At 37.1% G+C, this 18,745-nt stretch overlaps 1 protein-coding gene across 2 annotated transcripts; it reads left to right on the top strand.

Moving 5' to 3' along the window:
- Nucleotides 1–91: 91 nt before the first annotated feature.
- On the top strand, nucleotides 92–17,813 carry LOC110697259 (probable mitochondrial intermediate peptidase, mitochondrial). Of its 2 annotated transcripts, XM_021874624.1 has the most exons (17): nucleotides 92–1,943; nucleotides 2,016–2,097; nucleotides 2,201–2,253; nucleotides 2,355–2,409; nucleotides 4,270–4,408; nucleotides 4,500–4,554; nucleotides 6,438–6,645; nucleotides 8,919–9,014; nucleotides 9,375–9,494; nucleotides 10,065–10,190; nucleotides 10,650–10,805; nucleotides 13,234–13,350; nucleotides 13,844–13,969; nucleotides 14,065–14,132; nucleotides 15,187–15,322; nucleotides 15,428–15,593; nucleotides 16,724–17,813. In XM_021874624.1, exons 1-17 carry the CDS (start codon nucleotides 1,762–1,764, stop codon nucleotides 16,987–16,989), a joined length of 2,151 nt encoding a protein of 716 aa, XP_021730316.1. In that variant the 5' UTR covers nucleotides 92–1,761; the 3' UTR covers nucleotides 16,990–17,813. The 2 variants fall into 2 exon arrangements, with proteins under 2 accessions (XP_021730316.1, XP_021730317.1); XM_021874625.1 differs by lacking the exons at nucleotides 92–1,943; nucleotides 2,016–2,097 and having other exon boundaries at nucleotides 2,231–2,253; nucleotides 2,355–2,414.
- The last annotated feature ends 932 nt before the right edge of the window (nucleotides 17,814–18,745 follow it).

An 18,745-nucleotide genomic window follows, 5' to 3' on the forward strand; every position in this document is an offset into this window, starting at 1 on the left:
AAACCCTAAAAGCTCAAGGGGTGGGAGGAGGGTCGGTCGGTTGTTTCACATGAAAAAGGGATGAGTTTTTAGGGTTTTTGCGGGAGTGGGGGAGTTTTTCGGGGGAGGGGATCTCCGGCGAGGGACGGGGGAGCTTCGGAGATTGGCGGTGAGTGGTATGGTGGTGGCTGGAGAAGGTCTAAAATAGGTATTGTGTGGTGGTGGAAGTGGTAGCTTGTTTCCCTTTGTTATTCAAAACAAACACCATAGTAAAATTAAGGATTTTTTTATGGAATAATGTAAACTAATAATCCCACCTTTAGTCGGTCTTCCACGAACAATCCCACCTTTTGAAATTCCAGAAATAATCCCACCTTTGATAGGGATCTTCCACTAACAATCCCTTTGACCTACAACCTGTTAAACAGGTTAAAAAAAAATTCCCTTTATTTTTAAAACTTAATCTCTTCCACGACCACCAGCCACCACCGTGGTCACCCCAACCCTCACCCTTTACCGCCACCTCCATCCATTAGGCCACTACGAAACCCCCAACCACGCCGAAATACCATCACCACCCCCAAAACCCGAGCCTCACTCAAATTACACCACCCACAACCTCGAAAACACCACTGACTGCCCCCGAAAACACCATCCACAGCCCCGAAAACACCACCCACAGCCCCGAAAACACCACCCACAGCCCCGAAAACACCACCCACAACCCCAAAAACACCATCCACAGCCCCGAAAACACCACTGACAGCTCCAAAATAAACACCATCCACAGCCCCCAAAACCACTAACACCCCCGAAAACACCGCCCACAGCCCCAAAAACACCAATGATAACCCCGAAAACACCACCCACAGCCCCAAATAACTCCTCTTGGCTCTAAAAACTCAACCCTTAGCCTGAAAAACTCCATAAAAACCACCTATACAAAACCCACCACCCCCACAAAACCCACCTATACAAAACCCACCACCCCCACAAAACCCACGCCTACAGCCCCACAAAACCCAAGTACCACCCCGACGAAATCCCACCCCCACGAAAAATCTCAAAACTCCGTGTGTTCGAATTACATCATCGTTGAACTCCGGGATTGTGCGAAATTGATGGTTGTGGAAGGGGTGTGCGACTGGTGGTGTTTTCAGGGTGGTGGTTGCCGGAGAATGCAAGGGCGGGGATGGGGAGAGGAGTGCAGTGGCAGGCTGGGCTAGTGGCGGGGCTGGGGGTTTTCTTCTATATTTTTTTTTTAATTAGATTTGTTTTTTTTAATTATTAAAAATCGGACTAAACCTATTAAAAACCTACACGTGTCTTTTAACTTAAGAAAATCGGTTACCTGATCAATCCAACCGGTCAGGGATTGTTAATGGAAGATAGGGGCAAAAGGTGGGATTATTTCTGGAATTTCAAAAGGTGGGATTGTTTGTGAAAGACCGACTAAAGGTGGGATTATTAGTTTATATTTTTCCTTTTTTTATTCCATTCTAATTCTTTCCTTTTATTCATTCCATTCCGATTATCTCGCGCGAACCAAACGGTCCCCATAGCAATTTGTATTACTCGTAAATTACTCTTTAGTGTTGGCTTATCACTTATCATCATTAATAGAAATCGTTTATAAACCCCTTAAAGGATTAGGCCTTCTTTGTAATAAACAGGAACAAAAAAAAATAGCGTCAAATTGATTGACTTCTGAATCAGCTTCCACTAATTCACTCTTCCTGGAAACGCTGCAACTCGTATTCGTCTTCTCCAAGAACCTCGAAAATGGCGGCACTAATCATCTCTTACTCCAGAAAATTCTTCCGACCGAAGCCATTTTTACACTGCATTCAATCCTTCCGAACATCTGCCGCTACTGCTGATGCGAAAGAAACTGGTCTTTACGGTTTCTCTCATTTGAAAACTCCCAAAGGTTTCCAGCGTTTCGTCGACGATGCTATTGAACGGTTTGTATTACTTTTGCCCTAATTTGATTTTGAAATTGAATTTTTGATTTCAATTTATTGTATCTAATTTAGGTCTGGAGAGCTTATCAATTACATTTCTACTATGCCTTCTTCTGCTGAAATCATTCGCGCTATGGATGAAATATCCGACACTGTAAGTTTAATTTTCTTGTAATTTAGGGTTTTTTCTTGGATTTTTTTTATGGAATTTTTTTATGGATTTTTTTATTTTTATTTTTTTTCTTCTGATTTGTTAGGTTTGTTCAGTGGTGGATTCAGCTGAGTTATGTAGACATACTCACCCTGACAGGTGATTTTTGAAATTTGTTATTATTCTTGGAATCTTGGTATATTTGAAGTTAATTTTATGTATTTTGTGAAAAGTAAATAAAAATTGGAGTGACTTTTTAGGGAATTTGTGGAGCAAGCTAATGTTGCATCCATGAGAATGGATGAATATCTACATGTGAGGTGACTTCTAATCTATTCAGTGGTTTATTTTTTATCTGGTTTTTTAAATGGATGTTTGTTGAATTATATGGATCACGAAAACTTATATGTCTTGCCTACCCATTGAAGAAACTTATATGTCTTGCCTACCCATTGAAGACGTAAACGAATGAATGCATGGTTTATGTGGAATTTGATTTTTCAAAGTGAAATTGCCATTTGTGTGCTCCGATATTGCATAGAATAGTTGGCCCTTCTAATGTTAATGCTTGCACATACAGCACTTAACAGTTGACATACAATGAGGAAGTTCAAATTATTTATAGCAAAAAGCTGTGTGGAGTACTAATTATGAGTTCTATTTGTTTACCATGTTTGCTAAATGAAAAGTTTCAGAAATATAGGTGAATAACTACTATTATTTGGTCAGTTATGTTTTTTGTAAAATTGAAATGGCAGAAATAGGGCGACAAGCTGTGAAAATCTAAAATAGGAAACAATTTTACCACATGTTGCTGACATTTTTTTTTATCTAAATCTGTGTAAGGCTGCTTCCGTTTCAATAATTTCCGTATTCCACACAAAGCCATAAACCAGTGAAATGAGTAATTTTGACGGCCCTACTTAACTATAATATTCCCTTGTTGGGCTTTTTGATTAATTTTCATTTAGGGAGCGATTGGTTTGATGTAAAATAATTTCATGGAAAGTGATTTTCCTATCTTCCCTCATTTCTTTTGTTTGATTTGTGAAGGGTGAAAAACAATTTTCCCAATGGAGGAAAATTACACCCTCAATGGAAAACATTTTCCTCTACAAAAGAACGGAAGCCACATCTTCCTTTCTTCTCCTTACCCTTATTTTTTCTTTACTCTCATCTATCTTAACCTATTCACTCCCAATTTCAATTTCTTTTTTACTTTTCTTGTAAGGAAACAAGCAATGAAAAACTAATTTGCAATCATGGTTTTCCTTGAAAATGCGTGTTCCATTGAAAATGTATTTTGTCAAACCAAACGGAGCCTTAGATTTCCTCGAAAGTAAGTGGAGGATTTATAAGCTAGAACAGGAATGCTTGTTTACAAGGAGAGGAAAGAAGACTTGCAAAGTGATAAATATTGTGCCATTCAACAATATCTGCTAGTATGTCCTGTGTAACTAGAAAGATACTTCACGTAACCCTTTTAAATTTTTTGCTTTTTTGTTGCATTACTCCAATTAAAGGGTAATGCTTCAGAGATTTCAGGCTGTAGATTAGCTCATTACTGTTTAGCCCTTCTCTTGTTTTTCAATTTATTTCAATTTATAATCAGAGCAAAAAGAGAGGAGCAAATTGTTTTCTTCGCGGTGTGCATGTGAAATGCAGTAATATATGTTGTACAACAATATTCTGTAGAATAGTTTTAGTTGGTTACTGATAGGTTTGTCATGTCTTGTCATAGGAGACTATTTTAAGAATTGTCTATTAATTTGTCTGCTAGTTCATGCCAATTCTTCTGGGAAATTAAAGATCTAGTTTGCTCGAACTGTTAATTGACTTATTGGTTCCGTCATTTGCTTTATTCATATCCTTTTATTATTGTTTTTTTTTAAATACCTGTATGTCTCATTATATAAAAACTTCTGCACAGTTTTTCTATGCTGATTCCACCTCTTCCTATCAAATTGCTTCTTCTCTTTTCCCCCTTCCAATGGAAAAAATGTGAAAAGACTCAGTCTGAAAAATATTTTTCCTAGCATTTATTCTTGCTATATAGTCTGTTTATTTTTATTTCTTAGGCAAATTGTTATACTGCCAGTCCAAATTATTCTTTAGGTGCCTGATCTTTTATAAATTTGCTGATTTGCTATTGTTTCTGTCTCCAATGGAAAGCAGTATTTGAATACAAATCACTGTCTGTATAATGCTGTGATGAAAGCTGAGCTAGAAGGCAACATCCCCAACTCAGAAACCCAAAGGGCAGCCCATTATTTACGTGTTGATTTTGAGAAGGGAGGCATCCATCTCTGTAGTGGTACTTCACCTGTGTAATGCTGATTTCACTATATTATTTGTGTAGGCATATCTGTTGGCTTAAGGAACTGGTTATGTGTTTACATCTGCAGAAAAATTAGAACGAGTTAATCAGCTCAATGTGGATATTGCGCAACTGTGCCGCAAGTAAGTCATTCTATTAATTTGTTATGGTCCGTATGGATATTTGTTAAACTCCTTTGCATTTAGTCTCTTATGTTTGTTAATTTAGCAGCAAAACCACCCAAAAGTACTTTGCCTCTTACACAAATCTTTAAGTGTTGTTTAATATGGAAGCACTTATATCCGTTATATGGGGTTCGTGGGTGGAATAGTCAGCAACTGTTTTGTCCAGTTGAAATGGCTAGGGGTAAAGTAGTAATATGATGTCAATGGCTGCTAGTTTTATTATAGTTTTGATCATTTAAAGGTTCGGTTTTCCCTTTCTTGGGGTTGAAAAAACTTGTTGAAGATGGGAATATTGACTGTACTCTACAAGTCTACAGTCTACACCAGATGGTTGCAATTAGCACACATGCAAAATAATATACCGTCAAGGCATTAACCTCTAATCCCTCTATAATGTTATAGTCACTGACTCACTGGAACTCTGAAGTTGAATCATTTGACATGTTTTTGTCTGCAAGGTTGGCGCATGACATACTCATTACTAGTTTGTGAGCTGATTAGACGAAAATAAGTTATGAGGATAACTTTTAACCCCCCCCCTCCCCCTCCCTCTCTAATGCAAAGAAGACAAAGAAAGACCTATCTAATAATTGTTCTTTTTTATCCTTAATTTTATTGAATAGTAAAAGAAGAGTTTAATGTGGATTGCAATTGATGGTCTAAGAATTATGGAGAAACTCAATTTTGGAGAAACTCTCTGGGATATTCTCACTTTCTTTCCAACTGGGATTTGTTGGAAAGAGAGTGTGAATATCACAGAATTTAAGCCTGTCGTTTGTGAACCACTTGATTGATCTTCCTTGTACAGTTGTTAAAAAGTCAAAACCCTTGAAATAATGAGGTATAATAAGATGTCATCATGTAAAAATTTGATGCATCAATACTCATAGCATGAAAAGGAACAAATCAAATGTGACAAGAACTTTAGAGCCATGCTAGATTAATTTGAAATTATAATTGTTATACCTTTATTACATATACTTAGGGTCACATGCTAGATAATTTGAAAATTATAATCATTTTACCTTTATTATATATATATATATAGGGCATATCTAATGATTATCTAAGGGAGGAAATCTGAAATTGTGATGTACTCTCTATTCTTTTATGTATGTAGATAATTCAAGAATATATTGAAGAAGGTGAGTGGGTGTTACATAAGTGGGATAAAGTAAGAGAGAGAATGTAACAAGGTGGGTGAGTATAAGAACAAGGTGAATAAAGTAAGAGAGAATGTGTGAAAAGGTATAATTATTGTGGAATTAAAGCGGTAAGATGGTAAAGATGGTAGTCCAAAAATAGAATAAAACAAAGTATTACATAAAAGAATGGGTTAAAATGGAAAGTGACAAGAATAGTAAATAATGGTTGGAGTACTTGCTAAAATAGCTGTTCTTTTAACATAATTTCAGTTTAGGGAATCAGATTGTAATTGTCAGTTGTAGGGCATACCTCTGATCTAATTAAAGTTGAAACACATTAGAGCAGTCACATAAAAACCCAACTTCAAGATGCCGAATCTGTCTTAGTACTTGTTCTTTTGCCTAGTTTAGTTAACGGCCCCTTGTTTTGGCGGAGCTAGAGCTTTAACTGTTTCCCCACTCATAGGCATAGCTTATTAGTCGTATATGTCCTCTAATTCTGGCCAAGCTTTCATGCACAAGTTCATATGTGCCTGTTTAGTGTTTATGCATGTATTTCATTGTATATGGGTGCATGTGTCCTGTGACACTGTTGCTCTTAAAAATTATTGTGCATGTTTCCATATTTTTTTACTAAGTTACTGTTTAAAAGAATTTTACTTCTGACTTGTTTCATGAGCTCAAAATGTTCATCAGGTTCAATGCAAATATTGTGGATGATCCTGGTTATGTAGACATATATCCTGCTACCCTAATTCCAAAGCGTATGCACCATCTTGGTACACCTGTATATTCTCCTGCTGGATCATCAAGAAAGGGGTTAGACGTGAAAGAAAAGGGATATCGAATTCCAACAGATCCCGTATCACTAACTTCTATTCTACAGTGGGTGCCAAATGAAAAGGTCTGGTTTTTCTCGATCTGTGGCTAAAATTGATGTTGTTTGTGGAATTTAAATTCAATGAAATTTATCTTGATAACATAAAACATAAATTCCTCGTGTTTCTTTTAATTTGACTCTCCTTTTTCTCTTTGTATTCTTAAACAGTGTTGGATTCCTGACATAAGGTTTTTTTATAGGCAAAGGTGTAGTTCATGGTGACATAATTTATAATAAATAATGTAAAGAAAAATGGGAATTCATGATATATTATACTATATGATTATGATCGAGAGGACAACATAACCTCCTTGACAAAGTGAAGAATCAGAGAGCTAATCGGGCATGTTGAACATCCAAAAGTAAAATTGGAATCATCCATTTAGAAACACACAATCCCAGAACACCACTACCCTACTAGGCTTATGAGGGATAATATAGTCATTAATCTCTAGCAAAGGTAGCTCAAAGAACCCAAATTTCTGACTTGCATCTTTTTGAAGCACTCCATCTCACCCATCAAGAGGAGTCCAGATCCTCCAGGATGATCCAATTCTTCTTTGCATTTGTGCTCTATATAAATTTGCACAGTATCTACTAAAACTTTTACCACTGACCAGTAAGACCAAAAGATGAAAAATAGAAGTTTATGGGTTTAGTCCTTATGAGGAACTGAATACTGAAGGCTAAAGTTTCTCATCACATAGTGTTGCCAAATCTTAAGGAATATATTCAGTGGTCTTATTTTTAACCGTGTACAGGGTTTAATCCTGGAGATTGGACCCCCTATAGTGCTCATCTCAGAGACTATTTTGTTTTTAAACTTTATCCTAATCAATTTGTCTTCCTCTTGATATGTTCAATATTAACTCAAATCTGGTAAAGCTATTGAGATTTAACAATGTTACTTTGTATCTTAGGTATTAACCAGGAGAAAATTTTCTTTGTGCAACGCTTTTCACTTTGGCCATATAAAGCTGGCTATTGAAGGTCTCGTAAAAGGTTGAGGCTAAACTGTGAATTTTTCGGAAAAGCTATGACTCCAAGATAATCTGTAGATTCAGTGATGTAACGGGTGCATTTTCACAATGTATGTGTATTGTTGTGCTTAAGGAGTTTTGGGAGGGGAAATTTTGAGGTGGTGAGAGCGCTTCTACTGTAGTTATTCTGTTATCATGGATGTTTAGTGGTATGCTTCTATCCTATTTCATGCAGCGACTTTGTCAGATTTAGAAGAAGTTAAGGGAGGAAGGCTTTTTGGGGATCCATATTCTTGGTTATCTTTTGGGTGTTGAGGGCCTTATGGCTACAGAAAACAAACATGATTGATCCATATTCTAGCCTAGTGTTGTTATGGGCTTTGAAAGAATCTCTAAAAATCTACTGCTGCTGGAAGATAAGGAGCCAAGGACCAAGGTAAAGATGTGCTTGTTGTAGTTTCAATGGCATTGTAACGGTGAATCGTTTTGAAAATTTTTGTTCCATTGAAGATTTGGCTTCCATTGAAGGATGTGTTTACCTCTTGAGGCTATTAGTTTTTTCCAGTCATTAATTAGGGCATCTCCAGTGGTTAGGCTGGACTACTTGTAGCTTAACTTGCCATACCAAAATTTATGGATATACCATATTCCAGCTAAAATCTTCTCTAATGGTAATCAACAGCACAAGTTCGATAACTCCAGATGTAAATCAATGCTCTCATTTTTTTTTAATTTCTTTCCTTAAACCGAGTCAAGCAAGGTTGTTTGGTTTGGCTAGATAGTTTATTACAGCTACACACTCCAATGGTCAAGCAAGTTCATCCGTTGGAGAATTTCAAGCAACAACAAAAGGCTACCATTGGATTTTGCAGTTCCAACTCCAAGTTTAAATATGGCGTGCTCATAGCTGGAAGGGAAATGAGGAATTTGATGGATGAGTGTAAGGGATCATGATGGTGCTAGAGAGGATAGTTCTTAAAGCACTATTTGGTGCCTGCTAATGGGCTTTTAGATTATGTGCTTAGATTTAATACCTTGAATTAAGCTGTAATATTTGTGCTGATAATAGTTCCTGAAAAATCTATATTGTCCTTTATATTTCTTAAGGGAAGTATCTTCAATGTTACATATTTTTCCTGGTGGATCCATTTGTATCTACAATGAAGCATTTGCTGAAAGTAGCAGTCAATGAGAGCTACAAATTTGCTTGTTTATTTTTATTTTTATTTTTTATTTTTTTTTATTTTTTGCCTGAGGCATTTCTGTATCATGCCATGAAAAAGGTTGTGAACAAAATCTTACTCTGTTTGCTATTAGGTGCGAAAACTTGCATATATTCAAGGAAACTCTGCACCTCATGCAAATCTCAATGTACTTGACAAGCTAATAGCTGCTCGTCATGAACTGGCACAGGTACTTTCCTTATAATTGCAGTCTTGCTATTTTCCCTTTTAATATCTGATTTTATTTTCCTTCCACAGTAGTGTTTAATTTGGTGAGGTTGTTTACATAAATTTGAGCATGTCTTTAGCTGGTTGACCTAGTCCATGTGCATTTAGCTGCTAGGGAAAGGAAGAGTCATGGAGCTTATATTCTCATTTATGTATTTTTATTACTCTGTAGCAAATTGGTGTCAGTTAAAATAGCTGGAATCTAGAGATTTCTGCAGCTTGCAATTCGAATAACCCATTGCAAAGGACAAATGGAGAAGAAGTGAGAGGGGGGGGGGGGCGTTGAAAATACTTCTAATACCATATTCGCTCATGGATGCAGATAATGGGCTACAAGTCTTATGCTGAATTTGCAGCACGCCCAAACATGGCTTCATCAGCAGATGTTGTAATGTCCTTTCTGTTTGAGTTGAGTAGCATGGTCAAGCCCAAAGCTGATGAGGTATGAAGATATCTAATTCTGATTTGTTTTGGTGATTTTTTGGTTAATCTTGCACCTCATTGTATATTTTTATCAATTGGTGGCTGGCACTAGTTAGTATATATGCTGGAGTGTGAAGGTGTTTTTTATAGTTTAAGGTAGTTCTTATATGGTATAACAAAAGAAAGTTAGAAGTCTACATCAGTTTCAAACTTTCAAATTATGTCAGAATCAGACGGCGTGTTTGGTGGTTGATGCTTCTTTGGAAAACCCAATTCTTTCAAACTAGCATCAAATCATCTCCAGTACCATGACTTCCCACATTTTCCTAACCCCTTTATTTTATCACTGATGGCGAATAAGGTAATCATCACTAGCCACTCAAGACTCGGCAACTGTGTTTTGATACAGTCCGATTCGCCTTTTTATTTTTGTCTCTTTATACTTTTCACGATGAGCCATTGAAAACAGGATACTAAATATTTATATATATTATATGAGGCTACGACTTTCTGTTGAGATTTATCATTTGATCTTGTATGACTCAATAGACTTCTATAACCTTTGGCCTTCTCACTGTCTATATCATAGGAATTTAGAAGACTCAGGTATTACAAGCGACAAAGGACTGGACAAATGCTTGAGGACCTGGAGCCGTGGGATGAGACGTACTACTCGGCAATGATAAAGGCGTCTACCTGTGACTTGGATTCTTCTGTAAGTTATCCCCCCCCCCCCCCCCCCCCCCCCCCCCCGAAAATCTGAAATTGTTTTGAACCACTCCCTTTGATTTCTACCCTATTCACATTTCTCATTTTGAGCATGATTTTGTACTAACATATAGAAACAAATGTCAGTATACAAGATGTTTTTGATTTGTGTTAGTAATAATTTTTACTTGCAGATAAGTAGAGATATTAATGGTCAAAATTGTGCATTGGCAATTGTGCTAGCCAATTGTTTTGATTGACTGGAAACGGAGGGAGTACAATTATTGATTGGCTCTCTACCTGTTATATACTTCATTACGTTATTTTTTAATATTTTTTTTAGGGAGGAAGGGTGGGGGGCTTGCTTGGTTGGAATTATCGGTATTTGGATCACTTTTTTGGATCATTATTTTTTTCTTTAAATTGCAACTTGGTATTAAAGTTGACCTGCCTGTTCTATCTACAGGTAATTGCTTCCTACTTTCCTCTGCTACAATGTATTGAGGGTTTGAAATTGCTGGTGGAGTCATTGTTTGGTGCATCATTTCATAATATCCCTCTTGCTCCAGGTGAATCATGGCATCTAGATGTTCTTAAATTGTCACTTCATCATCCTGAAGAGGTACAATTGATGATAAACTTGCATTTTTGGTGCATATGAAGCTGATACTTTATACTATTATTGTTCTTCGACATGGTAGTATTAGTCAATATTTTTGGTGCATAACCCCCCACCCCCCTCTCCCACAAGGCACACACCCTAAGAAAAACAAGAGGAGGGGGGGGGGGAGGCTGTCAAACAAGTGGACAAACAAATTGAAGCTTTTAGGATAAGACCAGGTTAAATTTTTGTAGAGTAACCTAGTTGAAGTTTATTTTCATTGCAATGGTTACTCTCTCTCTTTCTCCCTTTTCTCATCCTCTCTTCCCTCCCTTGATGGTTTTCTTTCTCTACTGATATGCCCCTTGCAGAGTTTCCCTCTGCGGTTTATTTCTATGAATTCTGAAATTGAGACTTTTTCGGCCTCAATGAAATTGGGTTGTTTAAATCAGTTGATTGTATCTATGAGCATGTCTTGCTTCATAAATGAGGTTCTTTGACCTCTTATACTAGTAAGTTAAGATCATTTGAAAAGTGATTTAGGGTATCTTTTGGGTGGGTAGTGGGTTGAGTAATTTAAAGCAAAAATTGATTCCAATGGTAGATTCTTGGAGACTGGATGGTTTTCATGAGAAAGGGAAGCCTTGATAGGCTGCTATTTGACTCATGGGCAGAGTTTAGAGTGCTGAGGAAGGTTGTTGGTGAGAAGGTAGGTGGTAATTATGTAGGTATGAGGCCTTGAAGGATCTTGGCATGAGATTGTTGTCGCTACTGCTATGCCTGCTAGATTAGTGGGCAATTAGGAGGTGACAGTGAGAGAGGTAGCCAGCAGTGTTGGGTACATTGTGGCTGGTAGCGGACTAGCGATTTGTGTTGGTCAGTGGTCACTCATGCAGTTGATTAGGGTTTGGAGTTGGGAAAACCTTTGAGGCTGCATGAGTTGGTCAGGCGGTGTGTGCATGATGACTTGTGTCAGGTGGCACATGAAGTTGGCGACAAATCTGCCTTTGTGTGGTTTGATTTTGCACTTAACATGGAAAAGTATATCCATGTATCTGAAAATTACTTCCCTTCTTTTTTTTTTTTTTTTTTTTTTTTTTTTGTGTGTGTGTGTGTGTTGGGGGGGGGTAGTTTGGGGTATGATGTTTCAAAGTGTTCTGATTTTAGGCTTCTGTAGGGGTATTGATGGTGAGATCAATGTCATCAAGCTGGCAGGGGTTGAATTCCAGCGATGAACTTAAGGAATATTACTCTGTGAGAATTTAAACTCCACCAGTAGATCAGTGTAAATCTTGGGTGAAGAAGGCACCATGTATCTGTCCTGCTTGGGAAACGAAGTCTAAGCCTTATCCATCTATGAGTACTGATTTTATCCTACGTCACATTTTCCCCTAGGATTACAAATTGGGATATAGAATTGAAAAACTTCGAGTCTTCTGTTAATTCTGAAGAGGTTGGTCTGTGGAAAGGTTTGCTTTTGGATTGTCTTGGACAAGGTAAGGGTTTTTTGACCTCAGCTTTAGCTGGCCTAATCAAAGAAGGGTGGAATCTATCATAAATCAGCCCTGTGACTTTATGAGTTCTAACTCTTCGTTACTCATTATCCTGCATGGATTCTTGAATTTTTACTGTTCCCTTTTCCCTTGGCATTAGAAAAATGGATCTTGCAAGTGTAGCTCATACAGACATTGTTATTAGAATCCCGATTTAAATCTTAGAATCTTATGATTTTACGATTCATGTATGTCATACGATTCAATTTACGATTCTACCTGATTTTACATATTTTCTTTACTATCGAAATCCATATAAGTTTAAAACATGCCTATATAGTTATTTATGAATATGTATGGTCAATTATTGGTTGCTTGATGGGTAAACAACTATTTTCTATTAATAATTAGGTTTCAAACTCATAATTTAAATATATTTAATTAAATTTGGATATGACGTCTTGATTATGCATGTCACGATTCTACGATTTGATTCTGAGAGCCCCTTCCGATTCAAAGTAGAATCCCGATTTTAATAACTTTGCATACGGATGCTCATAATGCTCCCCCTCTTTGCTCTTTCGGTCTTTCCTAATAATCAGAAGCATGTAGAATGGCCTCACCAAGATTATAATTTCATTTCTTTATTTCTCTCTGCTCCTAGAAATGTGAATTTATGTGTCTTCTAACTCTTCTTTATTCTTGTTTGCTAGTACAATATATGAATCTTATATCCTGTCCTTTAAAAAAAAAATCAGTTCTTTGAAGTCAAAAACAAGAAAACCTAGAGCAACGATTAGGATGTTTTGGCCTAAGAATTCCATACTGCTTAAAAGTGACATGTTTTTTTTTGCTGGTATAAGGCATTTCCCCCTCCTTTTCCAGATTACGTACCATGTATTGTTGGTAAAATGAGTTGATCTACATATTTTCCTTAAAAATACACTTTGTTTTAGGGTGATTTGGGATACTTGTACCTCGACTTGTATTCAAGGAAGGACAAATATCCGGGTTGTGCTCACTTTGCAATTAAAGGAGGTCGGCGCATTTCAGAAGCAGAATACCAACTTCCTGTATGTTTTCGTAGTTTTGTCTGATTCATGTTCTCTTGTTCATTGTAATTCTATTGCTCTTTACCTTTTATTTTGCCTGTTTGTGTTACTTCTTTGCTGTAAAATGCACTTCTGAATTTGTCCCGTTCATGATGCAAAAATGGCATTCTTGGGAGAGAGAGAGAGGGAGAGAGAGAGAGAGAGGGGGGGGGGGGGGTGTGAGGGACAGTGTTGAGACATTAGGAATTGCAACTTAGCATTCATGCCTAGGTTTGTCATGAATTTAGTTAAAGTCTTTAAACTAGATTATACGTCACTATTTGGAAAGCAGCTGATCTGGGATATGTAAAAATTTGTTTATTTGAACTAGCAATGATTATGTACATAAACTAGCATAGATTATCTGGTCATGTTTGGTTTCATCAATTTTGTTTTAACTCTATTCTTTTGTTAATCAATAATGTTAGGTAACAAATGCTGTTTCTTTGTATCTATCCTTTACTGTAATTTTCAGGTTGTGGCCCTCGTCTGCAATTTTTCCAATTCAAATAATCCATCAACGGTGAGGCTTAACCACGGAGAAGTAGAAACACTGTTTCATGAGTTTGGACATGCTCTGCATTCACTTTTGTCAAGGACGGTATGCACTGTAGTTTCTTACTTTTTTCAAGTTGAATATATGTATGTTGGCCAGTGTGGCTGATTGGCTGTTCAAATGTTACCTTTTTTTTCTAGGAATACCAACATTTTTCAGGAACCAGGGTAGCACTGGATTTAGCTGAAACTCCTTCAAATCTATTTGAGTGAGTAGAATAATTCTTGGTTTTGTACTATATATTCAGAGTTATGAAATGCTATGTTATAAGGATTTGATCTACCCTTAAGTGCTTCTTTGAAATTGATACCACGTCAAGAGCAAATACCATTGGACATTGGTTATTGCAAGGAGATAGCTTCTGAATTTTAGGCTTGACTAGTGACAATAAATTTGCTACTAGCTCACAAACTTCATCTCTTTTATGTTATGCTCATTGCTGTTTTCATTTGCTGCATGTCTGAACCTCATATATTTTTTATGTGTCTTTCACTCTTTCATGCAATTATGGAATACATGCTAAGTTGACCGTATATGAATTACATGCTCTATAATGGAGGCCGGAGTGTGCTATTTTACCTGGCAATTGTTTGCTTTTCTGAGCTTATAGTGAGTTGGCATCATATCTCTAAAGGAGAATTTTGTGGTGCATGAAGAGGATTGGTTTAGCCCTTTAAAAATGTAGATTGGTTGCAAGTTTCTTTTGTGGGGATTTATATAGCAGAGGAAAAAAGGTTGTGGACTTGTGGCTATCTTGTGGACAATTTGACTAGAACGGGATGGTAGAGTATTTAATCGACTAGCTTCTTCCCATGATACTATGATATTTTATGGGATAGAGAAGCCCCAAATCCTTGATTTGGCCACAAAAGACTGCACCCCGAAAGAAGGACATGAGAATTTTTCATCATCCGGCTCGAGCAAGAAACTTTGTCAGCATCATGATGGTCTAAGGCAACTAGGATTTTAGACTATATCCAATTGGAGAGTTGAATTACACAATGGTACTAGGCTAACTCAGACACCTTGTTCTCTTGCTGTTTTCCTCTGTCCAAGTTAGGTGTAACTTCTATGCTTATAAATAAGAAGAAAAAGAAAAAATGAGCGCATAAATATGTAAGTAATCCGTTCATGCTAATCATGTACATTTACATTTTTTTACGAGGATCTGATTTGTCAGATAGTTTGCAATCTTTGCATTGAAACATAGCTTAGTATTGTTAGAATGGTTGGTGTACAGATTTATGACTGATTGTTTTTAGGTACTACGCTTGGGATTATCGAGTTTTGAAGACATTTGCTAAACACTATTCAACTGGGGAAATCATACCCAAAAAGTTGGTGGATTCGATGCAAGATGCTAAAATGATGTTTGCTGCAACTGAATTGCAGCGGCAGGTATGCTGGCTGAGGATATGAATGGATTAGTGAGCTGTGCTATAATTGCTTTTCGTCTTCAAAAGTATTCTTGACTTTCTTTATCTTTTGCTTGTTTCTTCTTAGATATTTTATGCGCTGATTGATCAAAAGCTTTTTGGGGAACAAGATTCTTCTCCAAGAGATACTATTTCAATTGTTGCAGATTTGAAAAGGCAATACACAAGTTATAAGCAAGTTGAAGGAACACACTGGCACACCCGGTTTAGTCACTTGCTGAATTATGGTGGAGGTATGTCTTCTGCGAGAATCAAACACTGGAATCTGTCATTTATCAGCATTTATCCTTTTTTTTGCTATTATGGTAGGGATAATAGCTACAATAAGAAGTTTGGGGTTGAAAAAATTGCAAGTGATAATATTCAGAATAATAAGAAAAAAAAACATGGGGTTGAAAAAAAATGAAAAGTAGATGTTCACCCAGAATAAATGAGAGGTCGATCGCCAAATTTGAGAATCGAGAAAGTCTGAGCACTGAGATGGCAGTAGAAGGAAGAGGAGAGAGAGAGAGTGAAGGGTGTGTGAAGGGTTAAGTAGAGAGAGAAAGAAGGGCTCTACAAAGCAAAATTCTGTAGGCATTACAGATTCTTTAGGCACTCGTATAAATGCGGGGGTCCAACAAACCATGTACAAATATGTATGAACGCGGTAAAATGATGGGAATTCAAGGATAGAATGTCTTGTTTTTCTCTTTTATTGGAAAATGGAAACTATGTAAATGTAATATTGGTGTCATGCTAATGGGGACTTCTCAAAATGTACCGACAAGGTATTAACGAGTATTTGGATCATTGGAAGATTTTCTTGCCTTGTTCATTGGTGAAATTTCATAGATATGGCCAATATGGATTTGGAATGTTTTAATGTACTACTACTAATATGCTTCTACATATCAGTGAGTGATTTTACTTTGTAGCAACTGGAAACGAGATAACAGTTTATTAAGACTTCTTGGAGCTACCATGTGTCTATACTTTATATCAACATTAAGCCATTTTGAGACCATTTTTATGTGCAACTCTTGCTATTATTCAACTCACATAAATTTATTCCTGTTTGTATAGTTCCTGAAATTCCTGACTTAAGAGTTGAATACTTTCATGGCATTTCTTGATGTGTTGTTGTGTCACCTTCTGATTTTTTCTAGTTAGTTTCCAAATTGAGGTATCATCATCACCATCTTTTATAGTACACCAATGCTTAATGTATCATGATACTTGAAAAGGGATCTATAATTAAAAGCTGCCTTTTCTCATATAGTCATATAATTTGCTATGTCTTGAGTTTATGTCATGCTTTTGGCTCCTTGCTCAAGGGTGCCACACAGTATATGTTCTGAGAGTATCTTCTGCTTGTTTGTAGGATACTACAGCTATTTATATGCCAAGTGTTTTGCTGCAACCATATGGAAAAATACATGTCAAGAGGATCCCCTCTCGCTCGAAACTGGGACTGCCCTTCGAACAAAGTTTTTGCAGCATGGGGGTGCTGTAGAGCCAGTTGACTTGTTGAAAGATTTAGTTGGGGATGGCAGTATAAGATATTCCAATGGGGGCGTGATTCCTGACATAAGAGCACTCTCTGAAGAGATGAAGCTTGAATTGAGAGAACCTCCACATGTTTGCTAGACTTGTAGAAATGGCATTAGGAGATAGCGATTATTGGGTAATGGGTACTGGTGTTTGGAGGTGTTTCCTTCCATGAGATTACCAGTTGGTGGTAGATCCACTGTGATCATTCTCTAAGAAGCTGACATTATGATCGTTTTTATCTAGATTTTCAAGAAATCATCAGAGCTAAGGCCTCCTGATTTAGTAGCAAGGGGTAAAAGAGTCGACCTTATCCTGTTCAGGGGGCTAAGGCTTGGGACATAATTCTGCCAATGTACTCTGTCAACCAAATTACTGCCAATAGGGTGTACTCTGTCAACCAAATTACTGCCAATGTACTCTCGAAAAGTGGTGACATAATGAATGTCCCACCAGAGCAAGTTGAGTCACCTGCATTGAAGATTTCAGATTTTTCAAGGATCTTCGGATGATTTTGCCAAAGTAAGTATAACCAACTGAATTCAAGCTGCAGTATTCTTTCCACTTATTGTTTACATACAGGGTTAGTGCATGATGTTTAAGAAATATACATGCGCGATGTAAGACATAGCTATTTGTAAATCGTTGCTTCTTGTCTACAATTTTTGCTCTCATTTGCTCATAAGAGCGAATTTTGGTACTTATAATTCATCAGATGTCAATTTGATACTTTATTCTATTTAGATTTCGTTCAATATTGGTCTAAGTGAATTTTTATTTGATTTTTACTCCATAGTAGCTACGAGTAAATAACAAATTGTTGATTTATAATAGGTTTTGAGATTGAACACCTTCGGAGTAGAAGCTCAAAAGGATTTGGATGCCATGATATATTTAATATAATTATTATAGTCAATCATTTATATTAAGGTTTTGCTCTCTTCACTTGATATTTGATGAATTTTTTTTTCTTTTTTTGAGAAAAACCGAACAGTGTATTTATTAAGGGACAAAGTGTCCGAGAGTACATAAGGTGTTAAGGGACAAAGCGTCCGAGAGTACATAAGGTGAGATTTCCGCAGGATAATGATTCACCCATGTTTGTTCTACATCGAAAGGTAAAAGCTAAGCTAAATGATGAGCAACTATATTGCCATCTCTTTTTCGACAGACGATCAATCAGCACTTGGCAATCGGACTCAATAATCACATCTTTGTACCCAACTTTCTAGCCAGCCGAACTGCCATACAGATGGCTTTGCCTTCTGCTATTTCCGGGGGCCACCATGCCTTTTTCTTCGAGTTGCAGCAAACACAACCCCTCCCACATTGTCACGAGCCACGACCCCTAGACCAACCCAGCCCTCATCCGCAAGAGAAGCATCTGCATTGATCTTGATAACTCCCTCAGGTGACTTGCTGCTACGAGGTCTCTTCTCCCCAAAGCTCACATGTACCTTCTTGCTATAAAAGCCATATTCCTCACTCACTCTATTAGCTCGTGCCAAAAGAACAGGGTTAGGGGTAGTTTTATCATTAAAAACTTTCTGGTTTCTCTCCCCCCAAATACACCAAGCAAGAAAGGCCGCTCGTTGCTGCAACTTCACATTCCCCTTTTTCCAATCAACAAGAAAATCGCACGGATCATTCATCAACCTCTCATCAATCAAAGACAAACAGCCACTGTCTTCCCACAATTCCTGCACCCGAATACAAAACTTATCTACTCGTAACAAAACTTATTAGTTTTTACAAGTACTTTTCAAGAATTTATCTTATACAAAGTATGAACTTATTTTCCCAAAATAAGTGAAACTGAGATGAGTAGAATAGGCCGTAAAACTTTCTAGTTTAT

The sequence above is a fragment of the Chenopodium quinoa genome, unplaced genomic scaffold, assembly GCF_001683475.1.
Source record: "Chenopodium quinoa cultivar QQ74 unplaced genomic scaffold, ASM168347v1, whole genome shotgun sequence".
NCBI classification, from domain to species: domain Eukaryota; kingdom Viridiplantae; phylum Streptophyta; class Magnoliopsida; order Caryophyllales; family Amaranthaceae; genus Chenopodium; species Chenopodium quinoa.

Excerpts from the sequence above, each read along its gene's own strand:
- LOC110697259 (XM_021874624.1), top strand. The coding sequence starts at position 1,762 with ATGGCGGCACTAATCATCTCTTACTCCAGAAAATTCTTCCGACCGAAG. Across the intron at positions 2,254-2,354 it reads AGACATACTCACCCTGACAG|GGAATTTGTGGAGCAAGCTA; the intron begins GTGATTTTTGAA and ends GTGACTTTTTAG. Across the intron at positions 13,970-14,064 it reads ATTCACTTTTGTCAAGGACG|GAATACCAACATTTTTCAGG; the intron begins GTATGCACTGTA and ends TTTTTTTTCTAG.